Genomic DNA, 17,384 nt, shown 5'->3' with positions numbered 1-17,384 from the left:
TGCTGTACAGAACCCAAGAGACCTCTGGGGAGGAGATGGAAGGAGGGGGCAGGGGCAGGAGCACCCCTGAGCTGGTGAGGGGAGAGCAGAGGAACGGCCTGCACGGAGAAGCCCCCAGGCCATCTGCTCCCTGACAGAGTGTGAGGCAAGAGACAGACTGCCTGGCTTTGAATTTAGCTCTGCCATGTCCTCACAGTGGGACTTTCAAATCTCTTCCTCTGATAATGGTACCTTCATCATAGGGATGGAGTGAAGATTAATGAGGCAACGTATATACATATATATATGTATAAATTTCTTTTTTTTTGGCTGGTAGGGGATCTGAACCTGTGACCTTGGCATTGTAAGGCTGACCTCTAACTACCTGAGCTAACCTCCCAGCCTGATGAGGTGAGGTACACAAAGCACTTATGCCAGCTCTGGCACAGAAGTGTTACTTTTCATTAGCAGGGCCATGTTGAGCTGTGTGAGGACCAGCAGCCCTCGTAGGGACTGTTCCTGGGCCTCCTAGCAAGTCCCCACAGTCTACTCGGATATTCCAGCAGCCCCATCTCTGCTTTTTTCCTTCTCTTAGGCCCTTCATATTTGGGGATTCCCATCTCACCGCCCCAGTCCCGCAAAGGTCACAGCACTGCATTTGCCTCTGTTCTTTTGCCAGTGCTGTGCCCTCTCCCTGGAATAACCTTATTCCTCCAAGCTCAGCTCCACGCCTATCTTCCAGGGCGCCTTCCTTGGTTTCCTCGCTCCTCTGCGCTCTCCCAGCGGTTTCCCTGAACCATCTTCATGGCATTGACTGCGTTCCCCCCACATTATAGATACTAGTGCACACTAGTGCCTTGGGACTGTGGGCTCCCTGAGGGCAAGCTTCCTGCTTGACAGGGCAAGGTGGCAGCACCGGGATGGAGCAGTGCCAGAGGTTCCGTCTTTTCCCACTTGCAGCAGAACCACCTGTGGTGACTATTAGAAATGTGGAGTCCTGGGTTCACACCTGGCTCTGCCACATACCGACTGTGTGACTTTCTTAACTACATGGTGGGGACTTCACTGTCCCCATCTGTAAAATGAAGATTATGATCCCTGGCTCCCAGGGTGGGGAAGAGTCTGAAGTAAGTATGGAAGGCTCCCCACTGAGAAGCAGGGTGAGGTCACAACTAGATGCTTCCTGCGTATGCAGGAGCAGCACAGGGCTGGGCTCCCTCCCCAGTGGAGCTTAGTGACTATCTGCTGACTTCACCGGTTGACTCATTTGAAAGAAATGAGGACAGAGGAGGCCTGACAGTAGCCCCAGAAACTGGCTGAAAGGTGTGGTGGGCTAGCTTGCCCCTTCACACAGACTCCAATGAGGTGGGGCATCGGAACCAGGGTTAGGATCCAGGGTTCTCCAGGGGAGCCTTCTACACACACACACACATACACACACTCACACACACACACACACACACACACACAGAGGAGATTCTGATCAGGAGGTTTGGGTTGGGAGGTAGGCAACCTTTTTTCTTTCTTAAGTTCTGCAGGTGAATTGTATAATGGTTGGGTGGTTGGGTCAGGCTGACACAACCTGAACCGAGTGCTTGACCCTAACATCACTAAAAAGTGGGTCACTCTGTGGCGCGGGGGCTTCCTGATGTGATGAAGCACCGGCACCACCTAGGAAATATTCTTGCCAGAACAGTGAGGCTGAATCTAGTCAGGCCTGTAGATCTAATTGCCAATATTTAGGAATTACGGGGAAGAAAGACATGTTAAACATGAACCTGAATTGAGTCAAGCTGAATGACTATCCTTGGGCCAAATGACCCTGTTTCTTCAACAAATACGTGGGGGCGGGGGCATGTGTGTATGAGAAGTGGGGGGATGTTTTACATTAAAAGGGCTTTAAAAGACATGCCAGCCATGTATGACGTGTGTATCTTGCTTGGATCCTGATTCAAGCAAAGTGTAAAAGACATTTCTGAGGTAATTTGGGAAAGTGAATGCAAACTGGGTATCACATTTTAATAAATTATCATTAATTTTGTTGGTTTTGATAATGATTTTGTGGTTATGTTAAAAATAAGTCTTTAGAGGTATATACTGAAGTATTTACAGGTGAAATGATATTAAGCCTGAGACTTTCTATAAAATACATCAGCCAACAAATAAAAGTTGGGTGGGTAGATGATCTAGGAATGAAACAGTGCTGTAACTGCTGAAGTGGGTGGTGGGGACCTGCGGGATCATGTCGTCATCCTCCCTACTTTTGTGAGTTTGAAATTTTCCATAATGAAAGTTTAGAAAAAAGAAGAAAGCCAATAATCAAAGAGTTCCCGGGAGACTCCACTCCCTCCCCTGCTGAGTCTGTGTGGAAATTAAATAAGATAATATACAGGTGCCCAATAAATCTGGGTTCCTTTTCTCCCATTCCAAGACCTGTCCTAGGGCAATCTGCTGCATTCCAGTTCACCAGCCAGGGGTCTGTTGCTGTGGTTATGAGCTGCATCTGGACGGTTCATGCCTGGTTTTCCAGAGCAGAGAAATATCCTGACTCTTGTCCAAAGAAGACATTAACCATCTTGGAATGTCTATCAGAATTGGCAGTCATTCATTGAAGATAGGGTAGAGCAGATGGGAGGGGTGCCAGGAAGGTCTCAGGTCCTTCTCACACACACCACCAGGTCTTGGAATTTGGGGGCTGGGCCCTACAGATTCTCCAACAGCAAGGAGTGGGTGTGGGAAGTGAAAACTCCCAGAGCTGGGCAGAAGCGGAGGGCAGAGGAACAGTGTCCTCCCAGGGCCTCGTTTGGATAACAGCCCTTTGAAAATTTATTTGGCTCTATCAGGGCTATAACTAAAATCTTATCAGCTAACAGTGCCTGGCACATAACAGGGCCTCAAAAATATTACTTCTCTTCTCCTCACACCTTATCAGTTAGCACAGACAGCCATTCGTTGACACTGATCCAAAAATAAGAATGAGATAAAGAATAGGTACTCAGAAAGCCGGGAAACATCCAGGACATGAGGGGAGAGATACCAGGCCAGAGGAAATGCAGCTTAATAGGAAAGAGGACAAAAATCAAAAGAGGGAAGAGGAAAAAAAGAAATTTAACAGTTTCATAACTTTGCCTAGGCTGAGCCTTGGTCTAATCATCTCCTGAACCAACCTGATGGAGAAGCCAAGAGTTGCCAGTCCCTGATCCATGCAGTGATGAAATGTTCCCAAGGAGGCAGTTGCCATCTACAGACTCCATCGTGGCCTCTGAGGAAATGGGCCTTGGAGAGTCTCCTCTCAGATTGATGCATCGCCAGGGGCAGAAAAAAAGAATGCCCAGTGTTTCCCAAACGGGCTTGAGTTTAAGAATCAGGATCTCTAGGGGAAAGTCCTGGGAATTCATGTGTATAACAAAAACCCAGTTGGTTCTCCTAATCAGGCAAGTTAGGGAAACTCTGGGGATTAAGATAGTGTTTCTCAAGGTGATGGGACGCCTGCATCAGAGGCACCTGGCGAATTTGTTGGACTAAGTGCAGATTCCCAGGCCCTACCCCAGCTCCAGAGAATCAGAATAGCAAGAGGTTAGGGGCATGGAGCCTGGAATCTGCATTCTTAAAAGTGGTTTCTAGGTGATTCTGGTGTGCCCTGCAGTTTGAGAACCATGGAGGCTTAGGGTGGTGGCTAAAAGTGTGGGCTCCAGGGTCATAATAACCAGGTTCAAAGCCTTATTTTACCATTCACCAACTGTGAGACCTTAGGTAGGTTACTTAATGTTTCTCTATACTCCAGTGTACCTATCTGTGAAATGGGGATAATAATTTCTACCTATGACATAATGTGTGGAAAGCACTTGGCATGGGCCTTAGGACATTAACATACCCACTAATTGTTATCTATTATAACCTAAAAGCCGGAATCCTCTGCCCTCTTTCCTCCAGACTCCACTGCATTTTCTTGGTACCTCTGCTGCAGCCTTCAGGAGGGTCTGCCTTGTGACAGGTCGCTCATGTACACATCTGTCTCCCCTTCTCTACTCTGGACTTCCAGAGGGTAGAGACCATGATTTCTTTCTTTTTTTTTTTTTTTTTTTAATGTTCAGATCCCCCTGATCTTTGCAGGACTTTGAGTCATGTTACTTTACAGTTGGAAGGGACCTTAGAGATTGCCTAATCCAGCCCTTCATTTTACAGATGAGGAGACAGAGGGTGAATGATTTGCCCCTCGATGCACAGTCAGGTAGCTGAACTAGGGTTAGTGCCTCACAGTGCTGCCACCTACCAGCTATGCCATTTGAGCCCTGAACTCTTCAATGTAAAAATGGGCATAATGGTGTACACTTGCCTACTTACCAAGCAAGTGCCTTGTGAGTAAACATTGACCAGGAACTCTTTGGCAACCTGAAGGGTACTGTTACTATTACTGCCCAGCATTGACTCTGGCCCCACAAATACTCATTGAACCATAGTGGTGTAGGGCAGGGCAAGTTATCCAAGGATGCTGGAGTAATTATGGGGCCTGCTGTTCACCTGTGAGGTTGATATAAGGGAGTGAGTCATGTCGTTCATAAGATGGCCTTTGGATCCATCATCCAGGCTAGAGCCTGCCACTTTCAGACCCCACTTTCAGCTTTCATGCCCTTTTACCTTTTTCTCCAGCTTCTGATCCATTACTTCATCTTCTTATTCATGGCCTAACCTCTCCTCCTGCCTCAGCCCAATTAGCTCATCTCCTAAGTGATCTGACCACCTCCGTGGCCCTGGCCCTGGTGGGTCAAGTGTTGAATATTATCAGAGACCACAGTTTCCCCTTATTAGGTTCTAAATTCTTGGACAAGAAGCTTAGAAAGCAAGAAACTCATCTGTGGAATCCTCCGAGCTCTCCCTCAGTGCTTCTTTATCTAACAACTAAGCAAACCAGGATTGACCCCCTATCCCCTCATGGTCTTACCATCATGGTTGGCATTTCCTAGTGTCCATGGCTCATCTGAGTCAAAGTGAGTGTCTCCTCCAATCCCTGGGCCAGGGAAGTAGGCATGGGCCAGGAATCCCCCTTCCCCATCAAATGGGGAGCTGTCACCATGGAAGCCAGAAGCAAAGAAGATCATGATGTCTGCCTCCTTCCGGTCGCTTTTGATCTCATGGTATGGTACCTCTTCAAAGGTCAGTGGGGTCACCTTCTGCCACACATCAAAAGCCTGGCGAATAGCTTTCCGTGTGTCTAGCTCACCCACCTTTGGGGTATAGTTGTGAATGCTGGTGAGAGAGGGAGGATCATTAGGGAGGAAGAGGGTCAGAGACTAGCAGAGCTAAAAGAGACATCGAGACAACACGGCCCAGTGATCTTCACATTTTGGACCCTAGAATTCTGCTGAGCTGCCCCAGGGAGCAGAGCTCTGGGTCCCCACCCCTGCCTCAGTCAGAGTAGATTTGCTTTAAAAATCAGCGTTTTATATTTGATCTCCAACAAAATTTGTGTTGAATAAAGGATTCCATTACAATTTGTAGAAAAAAATAAGTACGTAGATGGCATTTTCTAAATTTTAAGTTTTTCTCCCCAAAACTTAAAACTGTACAAAATAAAATATGTACACTTATAAAATTTATAACAAATATTCCAACAGTGGAGAGGAGTTTAAGAGAAAACACTCTTTTAAAAATCTTTAGTACCAACCACTGCTTGTCTACCTAGAAGCTGGTATAGGGTGGTATCTGGGTTAATCCATTGTAGATTTAGCTACTTAAAGTTACTGTAACCTTTTTGCATCATTCTCCACAACGGAGCACCACTACTTACGGATGCTCTCCCCATGAGTACCTTTCCGTGAGTAAGGAAACTGAGGCCCAGAGAAGTTGGGTGGCAATTTAATATGAGAGATGGGTTGGAACCCAGTTCTTCTTTCTCTTGATCTACTCTACCTCTCAGAAGACCCGATAGTCTATTCGGTTTCTAACCCAGATTCTTCTTAAGTTCCCTTATGTTGTCAGATTTCTGAAAAAGTCCTGTTCTAGTCTCTACAGTTTATCAGCAGAAGAGGTCTTAGTTCAACTCTAAGAACCTCTGCCTTAGATCCTGCCCCTGCACCCAGGGGATCCACCTGAGATGGAAGCAGAGCCTTGAGAGGTGCCAACCAATGCCCACCTGAGCATGCCCTATGCCAGGCCCTTGCCCCAGCCCCACTTCGAATTCTGGTGTCTGAGTTGGCTGGGATGGGCTCCATCATCTCTGCTCTTGGTGCACTGATCTGACTTGGAGACCGATCCTGCTTTGTCCTTGGTTTCACCAGACAGTCAAGGAACGACACTGTCATGATTCAGGTTCAGTTCCTTATACTCCCTAAGAAACAACTAGAACTCTGTGTTGGGAATCTCAGGTGAAGTCCATCAGGCTGCTCTGGGGTGGGGAGAGGATCCAGATTAGAGGAAGTGGGGTTTGGCAAGCAATGATAGGGAGAATGAATTAAGCCATGGTTCTTTATCACAGCTGAAGTTACTGAACGATCCATACCCCACTTTCTGTAACTAAAAACTATAGGTATCTAAATGGAACAAAACTAATGTGCCCCCAAAGGACCAAATAAACCTGAAATTGGAGTCCTAGCATCCTGTGGAAGCCACAGGATGTATGACAAAGTCACAGGCTCTCAGCACCTGGTCCTGATACCCATGTGTCTGGCCCTTGTCCTGATCCCTGGACCCACTTACAGTGTGAGCCTCTGAAACTCAGGACAGGAAGAACAGAGTAAGGGTGGAGCCAAAGCCAGGGAGGAAGACAGGGAGTCAAGCACCTGTAGGTGATGTGTTTTTGCCTCCATTTCTGTCCAGTCAGGGCATAGCGCTTGTTTCTCCGCCTGCGGCTCAAGTGGGGGTGATCAGGGACACCACATCGGGGTTTCTTCATCCACCTGGGCAGAGAGAGGACACACACACACACACACACACACACACACACACACACACACACGCTGTGGTCATTAAACATTCTAGGAAGGCATTGCATAGTCCCCAGTCCTAGTCTGAATGGCAACGTGCATCCTCAATCTAGACTCTGGGATCCTGGCGCTGATGGATCCCAATGGGAACATGATTGACTCACTGATTACTGATTCATTAATTCATGCACTCACATATTGCTGTGTAAGAGACTGGGAATCAGAAGACACAGGCTTGATAACTTCCAGTTCCATCACTAGGCAAATGACTGAACCAGTGTGAACCTCAGTTTCCTCATCTGCAACATGAGAATTATAGTTCTTGCTGTTCTTAGGTGGCAGTGAGTCTCAGAGGAGGGAGCATTTGTGAAAATGCTCTGTAAATGCAATTAGATCACATCGCTCCCAGTTAAAGGCCTCCAATAACTCCCCCCAAACACCTAGAATAAAATCCAAACTCTTCACCCTGGTGCACGAAGTCCCACATGATCTAGCCCCTGCCTACCGGTCCAACAAGGTTGTTTCCCATCTCTTCCTTATCCTCTGCTCCAGCCACAGTGACTTTCCTGCTGTTCTCTGAACATGCTAAGCCTGTTCCCACTCCAGGGTCTCTGTGTTTGCTGTTCCCTCTACTTGCAACACTCTTCCTCATGTGGTTTGTTCCCTTACTTCATTCGGTCTCTGCTCAAATGCCGCCCTTCAGAGATGACCTCCCTTTCCACCCTTTTTAAAGTAGCCTCCCCCTCCCCACCCACCGCTATCTGCTTATCTTGCTTAACTTTTCTTCATAACACTGATCACTTCCTGAAACTATATTACATATTTGCTTTCTCATTTATTCTTTGTCTCTCCCACCAGATTTTTTTTTTTTAAAGACTAGTCGAGTGCAGTAGTGAGAAGGGAAGAAAAGTAGGAGTCTGATCTGTAACTGACTGTGAGTAATCAGTTGAGACAACTTGCTACCTTTTGACCAGCCTCTGCCACCAGGTTCTAAGCTCCATGAGGACAGGAGCCTTGCCTGCATCCCCAGGGCTGGCACGGCACCTGACACAGAAGGGATTCCATAACGATTTGTTGACTGACTGATGAATCAGAACTACCTATCAGCAGAAGGGCACAGCATGCAAGACAAATCCCCTTTCACTGTTGGTGTTCGAGCAGTGGGTCGACAACTGTAGGACTTGGAACATTATTCTCTGCAGCACTTATTCTATTGCATGGTGATTTTAAATCTATTAGTCTGTTGCCTCTAATAAATGGTAAATTCTTTGAGGACAGGAACTATATCATATTCATCATTGTGTCTCCAGAAGCTGGCCCAGAGCCTGGAACTAAGTAAGTCCTGATAGCTCTTTGTTATCAGGTAAAGTCATATCAGGGAACAGTAAATCTGGGTCATCGTGGGGAATTTCAACAAAGATGCTGGCTGGCCAGTTGGCTGGGTTGGTTAGAGCATGGTATTATAACACCAACGTCAAAGGGTTTGGATCCCTGTACCAGCCAGCCACCAAAAAAAAAAAAAAAAAGGTACCAGCGTAAAAGATTTAAAAGATCATGGCTCACTGGGGCCCAGGCCATTCCTGCATTTTATGTCTCTTGCTGGCCTAATGACCAACTCACTAAACTATACCTCTGATCGCTGGAAGAGAAAACAGGCTGACCTCATTTGCAGTTGTTTAAAGCAGTTGCCACTGGTAATATAAAGAAGACAGAGACTATTTTAGCCAAATATTTAAAGCCCCTGGGGGGAATGAACCAGGTCTTACTCATCTCTGTATGCTCCACTTTGCCTTGAGAGTGTCCCATACTTAGAAATCAATAATAAAAGACATAATAATAGCAATACCATGCATTGGTATAAACATTTACAATTTTCACAGTGTTTCTGTTCTTTTTTAAAAAAATTTTGGTTCTCAAAACAATCCTATGGGGTAACCAGAAATTATTATACCCGTTTTACAGAGGAAGGAAAAAATACATAGATAAATCGAGTAACTTGCAAAACATAGAAAACAACGAGGCGGGACTGGAACTTAATTGAACGAATAAATGAACTACTAGTTAATACAATTTAACAAACAAAGGCTGGCGCTTTTATTTTTTTCTGTCAGTGATTAGCACTGATTGAGCCACAGGAACTACGTTGTTGACTGACTGAGTGAATGAATAAATAGGCGACATTTCCCAGGGTAGACACTCAGAAATAATACCTTAAATTGCCAATCTAGCTTCCTTTCACTAACAGTCCCTGCGAAGAGAATCAACAGCCGCTTTGCTACTGCAAGGCTGAGCTAGGCCTGAAAGGGCCCCTAGGGGAGGAAACAGGCCCAGGGAAAGGCAGCGATTGCCCAAGGTCACAGAGCTGAGGCTTAAGTTTGGGCCTCTAAATTTTGCCCCAGACACCTTCCCCACTCAGGTCTTGGATTAAGTGTGAGAGGCTTCCTCCTTCTCTTGCTTCCAGAACACTCCCCTGCCTTCTTACAAAGAGGTGCGGGCAGAACTGAGAATGGGAAATGCCATCCTCTTCCCTCAGATGGTTCCCTTTGCCTCCTCCTTTCACTATCCACCTGCCACTCACTGAACCCTGTCCAACAGGCCTGGGGCTTTCTGGAACGGAGTGAAACCCACGGCCAGGTGGTGTCTCAGCAGAGACACCAGTGCTCCTGCCCCAGGATATACCACCTTGAAGCCCTGTAAAGCCCTCAAAATAACCTCTGCTTTGAGAGGCAGTGGGACTCTCTTTATTCAGCTCACAGGGCCACGGGGTCCACTGGATTCACATCATAGGAGCAGTCAAACATGTTGTCTCAGAATGTTGCAACCTCACAATCAGAGAGTCCTAGGAATAGGAAGTGTTTAGATTGAATTTTAGGATCCTAAAACTCCAGACTCACCAACTTTTAAAAGCTCAAAAGCTTAGAATAATGGAATCTAGAATTCGAGAGCCATAATCCAACACTCCGCTTTGCAAATGAACACGCTGAGATGCAGAGAGGTGATTCTGCCAAGGAATGACTTGCCCATGGGGTAAACTGATCTTGACCCACCATTGGGTGCATTTCCTGTTCCTGCCCCCACAGACTCCCCCGTGCCTTCCCAGTCTTGCCATCTCCTTCCACCAAGCTCCAGCTCCAGCCCCCATCCCTAACCATCTCCCTAGGAAACTCACTCCAGCGCCTCTCCATGCCTTTGTGGTGTGAATGGCTTTTCTTAAACAGCTTTAATAGCTTTCATAGTTATTTCTTAAACAGATTTAAGCAAGCTCAACTCTCTCCCATTTTAAACAAATGAAACTTCGTCCCTCTCTAGCTACTACCCATTTCTCCTTCCTTTCGCTGTCAATCTTCTTGAAAGTTTTCCCTCCACTGGCCATCCCTACTCCTCCCCTCCCCTGCCTGCCACTGCAATCTGACTGTATCCATCATTCTGCTGAGGTTAACAGCCCCTCTTTATTACTGAACTCACAGACACCTTTCAGTCATTCTTCTGTTGCGTGTGCGTGCGTGCGTGTGTTGGTGGCTGGCCTGTACGGGGATCCGAACCCTTGACCTTGGTGTTATCAGCACTTCGCTCTATTGATTGAGCTAACTGACCAGCCCTGTTCTCTTGCTTGACACCTCTGCAGCAGCTGGTGCTGTGACCACTCTCCCTTCACTGCTGTGACATCACATTGCATTGAGATTCCTCTACCTCTCTGGCCACCCTTCTGCGCTGGCTTTGTGGGTTTCCATTCCCAGCACTCTTCTCTTCCCCCTCTTCATACTCTCCCTGAGTGATCGCAACCATCCTCATGGTTTAATTTATTTGTTACTATCTGCTAAGTATCTCCCCAAAACTTAATGTGTCCTTCTGAGCTCTAGACTGGTATGGCCAGATGACTGTGAGCCTCTGGAGGGCAGATGACAGGGCCAAATACAGTGCCTGGCACACAGAGGCACTTAGCAAATGTTTGGTAAATGGGAAAAGTGGAACAAGAGTTGCCACCTTAGTATCATCCAAGAGTTCTCTGCGTCAAGTGAGATGTGTACATCTAGGGAACTCCAGAGAGTGACTTATAGAGCTATAAGTTATTAGAGCCAGAGGAGATTTAAGAGACCAAGCCGACCCCTCATTGTACTGATAAGGAAACTGAGGCCCAGAAGGGTTCAGTGATTGTCTCCAAGGTCACACAGCAAGTTAATGGCAGAGGTGAGACTCCCATCCCAGCACATCCCCAGCTCACATAGGAAAGGGCATTTTGGGATATACCCTCCCAGGATGACACTGTCAGACTAAAAGATAAGAAGGAAGGATGGGCATGGTGTGTACACAAGGCCATGACAAATGTGAACCCAAATGTAAGTCCAGAAAGTTCAAAGGCACAATGTCCTACGCAAATCTTACTCGATCGTTGTCTGATCCAACACACCGGTGACTGGGATTCCGTAAAACTGCTGCATAGTGGAGACTGCTGACTGTAAGGCCTTCCCTGAGTGCAACGCAGATGCCCGTGATTCATAGGGAAGTAGATAGCCATATGACTTTAACCAGTTCTGAAAGACACGCGAAAGAAAAGGATGCATTATGCTGGAGAAGGCTCTGATCTACCTGGGCAGAGATGTGCCCTTAAAACCAGGGATCATTTTACCCAAGTAACTGATGGGCTCAATCTCTGATTTCTTTCTCCTTCACTTCCTCAATCCTTCAGACACTGTCAAATTCATCTCCAGAACACACGGCTCTTATTGGCTTACTTCCTTGGTATAAACCTTTCATTGGATCTTTACTGGCTACAGAATAAAGATTACATTTGAATTCAAAGCTTTCCACGCCCCTGCCTCTCTACTCATTTATTCAGTGCTTTCTACTGATACCGGGCTGAACATGCAAGAGCATATGAACAGTTAAATCTCTGAAGCAGAGTGATCTGTGGAAAACGTTGTGCTATCCAGAAACCCGTTGTGTCTAAAGTCAGAGTCGGATGAAGAATCATGTTGTAGACTATTTATTGGCAGGAGATTGTATATAATCGTTATTGCTAACCCTCCCCCCCAAAAGCAAGCCATTATAAATCAATATAAACAAACAAAACAATGTATTTTTTAATTTAAATATAAATAAATAATATGTGCATAGAAAAGATCTAGAAGGGCACACATAAAAAAATCAATATTATGTAAGAGAATTCTTTGTTTTTAGGAAATAAACACTGAAGTGTTTAGGCTTACATAAGCGTGCAAGATGTCTGTAACTTATCCTTAAATGGGTTTAGAAATAAATAAGTAAAAATATGGGCCGGCCCGTGGCTCACTCGGGAGAGTGTGGTGCTGATAAATAAGTAAAAATATATACGAGTGCGTGCGTGTGTGTGTGTGTGTATGTGTGTGTGTATATATATATATATATATATGAGAGAGAGAGAGAGAGAGAGAGAATAGAGAGAGTGAATGTAAAATGTCAACAGCCAAAGAATCTGGGTGAGAAGTATTCAGGAATTCTTTATTCTATTCTTGAAAACCTTTTTTTTTTTTTTTTGGTGACTGGTCGGTTCAGGATGGAACCCTGGACCTTGGTGTTATCAGCACCATGCTCTAACCAACTGAGCTAACCAGCCAACCCAAAAACCTTTCTGAAAGTCTGAAATGATGTCGAAATTCTTTTTAAATAAAAAAAGAATTAACTGTGAATATCCTTTGGTTATAGTATCTGGGGGACTTCTTCGAGTGTGTGTGTGTTTGCACGCTTTTCTAAATTCTGTGTGTGGAGTCACTTTAAGAAAAGGAGAAAAAACTTAAAAGGGCAAGGGAATCTGAAAGGAGCTTGAGCAACGAAGCTCAAAAGAGCAGTGAATCTGAAGGACAGCAAAATAAAGATGAGTATTCCCACCAGAAAGCATGAGGGGACGGGATGGGAAAAGAGAGCACCAGGGAATTTCTGTGGCATCAACTGGAAAACGAGGAAAGCATCCCTGGACTTCTTGAATCCCAATGCATTTTCAGGAGCACTCCTGCGTGCCAGGCTCAAAGCTAGATAACCCGCCTCCCGTCCTCCGAGGCATGCCCTGCACACCAAGTGAGCTAGGGAAGGAAAGAAGGCCTTGAGAAATGGTACCATTCCCTTCCTATCTATAGCTTTTCTTTCTTGTTTCTATATGAACAGGGTTGTTGTGGATGTATCTTTATTATAAATCAAGTCAAACCATTTTTGTAATGACCAAAAACTATAGATAAATTATTATTTATTTCACCAAAGGTGACTATAACATCTTTACTGCCTTATGATAAAATACGTCTGACTAACTAAAAACAAAATGGTCAGGATTAATAAAGTCTTAAAACATTCACAACAGAGCAATAATCTTACCTCTCTCCCGTTTGGTATCTAAAACTGTTTTCCTTCTGAGGGATGGCCCAGAATAGCAGTACTTACTGCAGCTCCCCAAGCACTGATTCTCTATCACGCCTTTGTATGTGTTTTTCTCTCTGCCTAGTATATGTCTTAGTTCGGCAAAAATCTTTCCTATTTTAAGGTTCAGCCCATAAATTACTACCTCTGGAAGACTTCCTTGACTTGCAGGCTAAGTTATTTTCTCTCTCTTCTGTGCTCCCCAAATCCCCTACTATAGATGTTATAGATCTTATGATACTGGGCTCAAATCATTACTTTACACATCAGTTTCCTCCAGACTCTAAGCTCCTCAAGGGAAAGGTTCATGTCTTGCTTGTTTAAGTACACCCAGTACCCAGGACAGTACTGGACACATAGTAGCTATTCATTATATGTCCATTCAACAAACAGTATTGAGCACTTACTACATGCTAGGCACCGTGCAAGGCTCTGGGGATACGACGATGAATAAGGTACCCGCAGATTGACAAGTAAACCCACAATGAAAATACAGTGCTAAAAAGCAAGTGTGTATGGAGTTCCATGGAACAAGAGGAGTGTCTTATCCATGGTGATGGGGGGGAGAAAAGGGAATTCAGGGAAGTCTTCCAGGTAGAGATGGGACTGGAGCTAAGTCTTAAAGGGCATAGCATGTGCAATTCCCTGGAGGTTAGGCGCGCACGGCACATTGTGGCAGTATTTAAAATGGCTGGAACTTTAGGTGGGGGGTGGCAATGAGTGGAGAGGTTGGAAAGGAGGGAGGTGGAGAGAGATGATAGATAATTATCCCTTCACAAAGTGGACAAATTACAGAGAATCACTGTGACTTGACTGCAGCCTAGGATCAGCCAAAAAGCTCAAGTAAAACATCGTAGATGAAAATAACAGGGAAATTGACAAGTTATCCATCCATTAATCCAGGTGTTCCAACTTCTATTCCGAGGTTAACACATGTCATCAAAGCATTAAGTCCCTGCCCCATATTCTCTCGGTCCCTCACAGCCGGAATGTCACGTTATGTTCCCTCTCTTTATGGAAACTTTAATCAAACACTTTGAGATTGAATAAATAGGGTGGTACGGTGGGAAAGAGACACACAGTCCTGAGATCGAATCGTGACTTCACCACTTACCAGCTGTGTGGCCCTGAGCAAACGGAGCTTCAGTCTTCTTATTTGTAAAATGTAAATACTAATTCCTCCTCCCCAAGATTATTGTTAAGATGAAATGAATGAATGAACCTGACATATAGTAATCATTCAAAAAGTGTTTGTTGTCTTTTTGGATGGTGTTTCTGTTATCTTTTTTAAAATCAAGGTGGAAAAACATGGATTTGACTCCTCTGCAGTTTGAGATTTAGTCATCCTTCCCTCCCACATTCTGCCTGGACCAAGATCCCGTCCTAGTGGGTCCTGTGAAGGGCAGTCTATCCATCATGGTCAAGTCTACTTTCTATCAGGTGACTTATGGACGTGACAATCTCTCTCAAAGGCTGGGAGCACCTCACAGGGCCTTGTACTTCGTGGATGGGGAGAAACAACAGCTAAATTGAATTGTGGGCTCTTCACCCTGTCACTCGACTTTCTTAGGACCAAACACAATCACTTTCCATTAAGCGTTCGCTTAAGGAAAATGTTTTCCCTACAGGAGATTCCGTTTGCTTTAAGGTATAAGAAATAGAACACTGGTAGCCTGATGCTTTTCTCTTTTGGCTTTTCTGCCAGGAACCTTTCAGCCAAATTTATAGCCTAAGTGTTGAGCACTGTGATGCTCGGAAGTAACTACTACTTTTCTCATCTTTCAGACACCAAGTTCTGTTGTATCTTTAAAAGTCTTACTTAAAAACATTATGTTTTAATCTGTAAACTGTCTCAAGCCATTCCAAAAAGGGGTGTGGTACAAATCTAAAATATACCCAATATCTCTCTGTCAACGAACTCTGTTAGTTCTCTCTGACTAATAGGCTGGCCGGTTTGCTCAGTTGGTTAGAGTGCAGTGTTACAACACCAAGGTCAAGCGTTCAGATCCCTGTACAGGCCACCTGCCCCCCCCCAAAAAAAAGACTAAGATGAATTACAGCATTTGGGAAATGCTAGGGATCTTTGGACAGATACCATTGACAAACCAGTTAGCCAGCTGAGTATTTTCTGAGCACCCACCTCTAAGCTAGTATGGAATTTAAGAATCTTCTAGCCTCCTGCCCTCAATACTGCTTATGGTAGGAGGTAAGGAACAGGGAAACTTCGGCATAAACCCACTCTCACCTTCTAAGTTTTTGGGGAATTAAAAGTAGTTCCTCCTTGGTAAAGGGCTGGCAACCCGGTTTATCCAGCTCCTTTTCTGGGATACTCAAGCAAGGAGCATCTCAGAGCAAATCAGGATCCATTATGAAGGTTACAGAGTCTATCTCAGCAAAATCGGGAATTAGGATCTAAGGTCTTAGGTCCTAGGCAAGTGTCTGGGTCAAGCCCAAACACTGGAATGGATCAGACACATTCTGAGGGTGTGTGAGTTAAATTAGTGCCTTCTCTGGCTCTGCTTCCCTCCCATGTTCAATCCTCTAAGCTCAAGGGCAGACTCCTAAGAGGGGAAGTGGAGGGAGAAGGTCTGGTCAAATGACAGCATTTAAGCCAGGAAGTAGGGCATTGAGATTAGACCTGGAAATGTGTGTGTGTGTGTGTCTGTGTGTCTGTGTCCATATTAGCAGGTAGGAATATGGATCAGAGATCAGACAATTCCAGCTTCCATTGCCTAATCCTATCTCTGCCACTCACTTGCTCTGTGACCCAGGAAATCCTCTGACTTCTCTGGCAGAAGCCCACAAAGTTGGAGAAATGTTCTACACTCCAGTCATACCAATTCCAAACATTCCCTGCCCTTTCACACTTCCAGGCCACACTTGCTGCCTACAAAGCCCATTCTCTTTAGGCGTGTTAGCAAACTCCTAGTTCAAGGTCTTGCTAAAATGTCACCTCCTTTGTTAAAGCTTCCTTAACTGTCCCTGGCAGAGCTAGTGGGTAGCCCTCTTTACTTATGCAGACTTTGTACACATCACTCTAAACACAACTACCACAATGTATCAATTAGTTGATATGTCTGTTTTCCACACCAGATTCAGTTCCTGGGGAACGAAGACTATGCCACATTTATTTTTGTATCTGCTACAGTATTTAGCATAGTACCTGGCACAGTAAATAATCACTGAGTTCATGAATGAATGAATGAATGAACAATGGGTCTAGGAGGTACTGTCTGGGTACCAAGGAAGGGATTTCATTCTGGGAAGGTTTAATGACTAACACACGTGAAAGCACCAAGCACGATTCCTGGTATCAATTAGAGACTGAAAAACAAAATTTGCTGAAATTCAATCTATTGTGGTTTGACTTGCTTGATGAGACAATAAGTTCCATTGTCCTATTTGAAAAAAGATAAAATCCACTAAAGGAAAAAAGTCCCATTCAGTTTTAAGTTGAAGATCTACCTTTCATCTGTTTACACCTGGATCCATTAATCAATCACCTGCTGCATCACAAGTGCAGCATTTACAGCTCAGTTAACCAACTCTAAGATGTCTGTCACTCTTGAAGTGCTGAAAGAGGTGTAAACCCAGAGGAAAGTGAGAAAAATCTCAGAGTGTAAGCAGGGACCAAAATAGCTGGGCTGAACCCAAGATGTAGAGATCATAGACAATGCTGTGCGATTGGTCTGCTGGCCAGAAGGCGGGATTTTGGTTCCTGAGAAGCCAGAGCTGAGACAATCAGGAGTAGTGGCAGGGAAAGGAGAGAGCAGAGAATAACAAGGAGGAAAAAAATGTGGACAGAAGAGGGAAGAGAGTGGCAGACAGCAGAGGCGGTAGTGAGATTAGAAGTGGCAATGGGGGTGGCGGGAGGCAGATCCCTGGCAGTGCTGACAGCCCACTTGGAAAACAGAGATGGCCATGGGGGAGGAGAGAGGAGGTGGGTCAGTAAAGATGGTGTGGTCACCAGGGGGCATTTGGGAGCATCACACCTGGGCGGGTGTGAGCCTGAACCAGACCGTGCAGGCCCGGAGGGGTGGAGAGAATGACAGGGATCAGGTGTGTGATCACAAGTGAAGTGGCCGGGAGGCATTTTCA

The 17,384-nt window shown here is 45.3% G+C and overlaps 1 protein-coding gene across 1 annotated transcript in view; it reads right to left on the bottom strand.

Moving 5' to 3' along the window:
• Positions 1 to 17,384, bottom strand: part of MMP24 (matrix metallopeptidase 24) — a 40,126-nt gene that overhangs the window by 10,605 nt on the left and 12,137 nt on the right. Inside the window, exons 2-4 of the mRNA XM_063114477.1 lie at positions 11,286 to 11,434; positions 6,759 to 6,875; positions 4,922 to 5,226 (exon numbers count right to left, since the gene is read on the bottom strand). Of these exons, the coding sequence (XP_062970547.1) occupies positions 4,922 to 5,226; positions 6,759 to 6,875; positions 11,286 to 11,434 (571 nt within the window). The remainder of the gene's footprint in view (positions 1 to 4,921; positions 5,227 to 6,758; positions 6,876 to 11,285; positions 11,435 to 17,384) is intronic.

This window comes from Cynocephalus volans, chromosome 1, assembly GCF_027409185.1.
Source record: "Cynocephalus volans isolate mCynVol1 chromosome 1, mCynVol1.pri, whole genome shotgun sequence".
Taxonomy (NCBI): domain Eukaryota; kingdom Metazoa; phylum Chordata; class Mammalia; order Dermoptera; family Cynocephalidae; genus Cynocephalus; species Cynocephalus volans.
The sequence above is the reverse complement of the archived record's forward strand: the minus strand, read 5'-3'. Positions and strand labels throughout refer to the sequence as shown.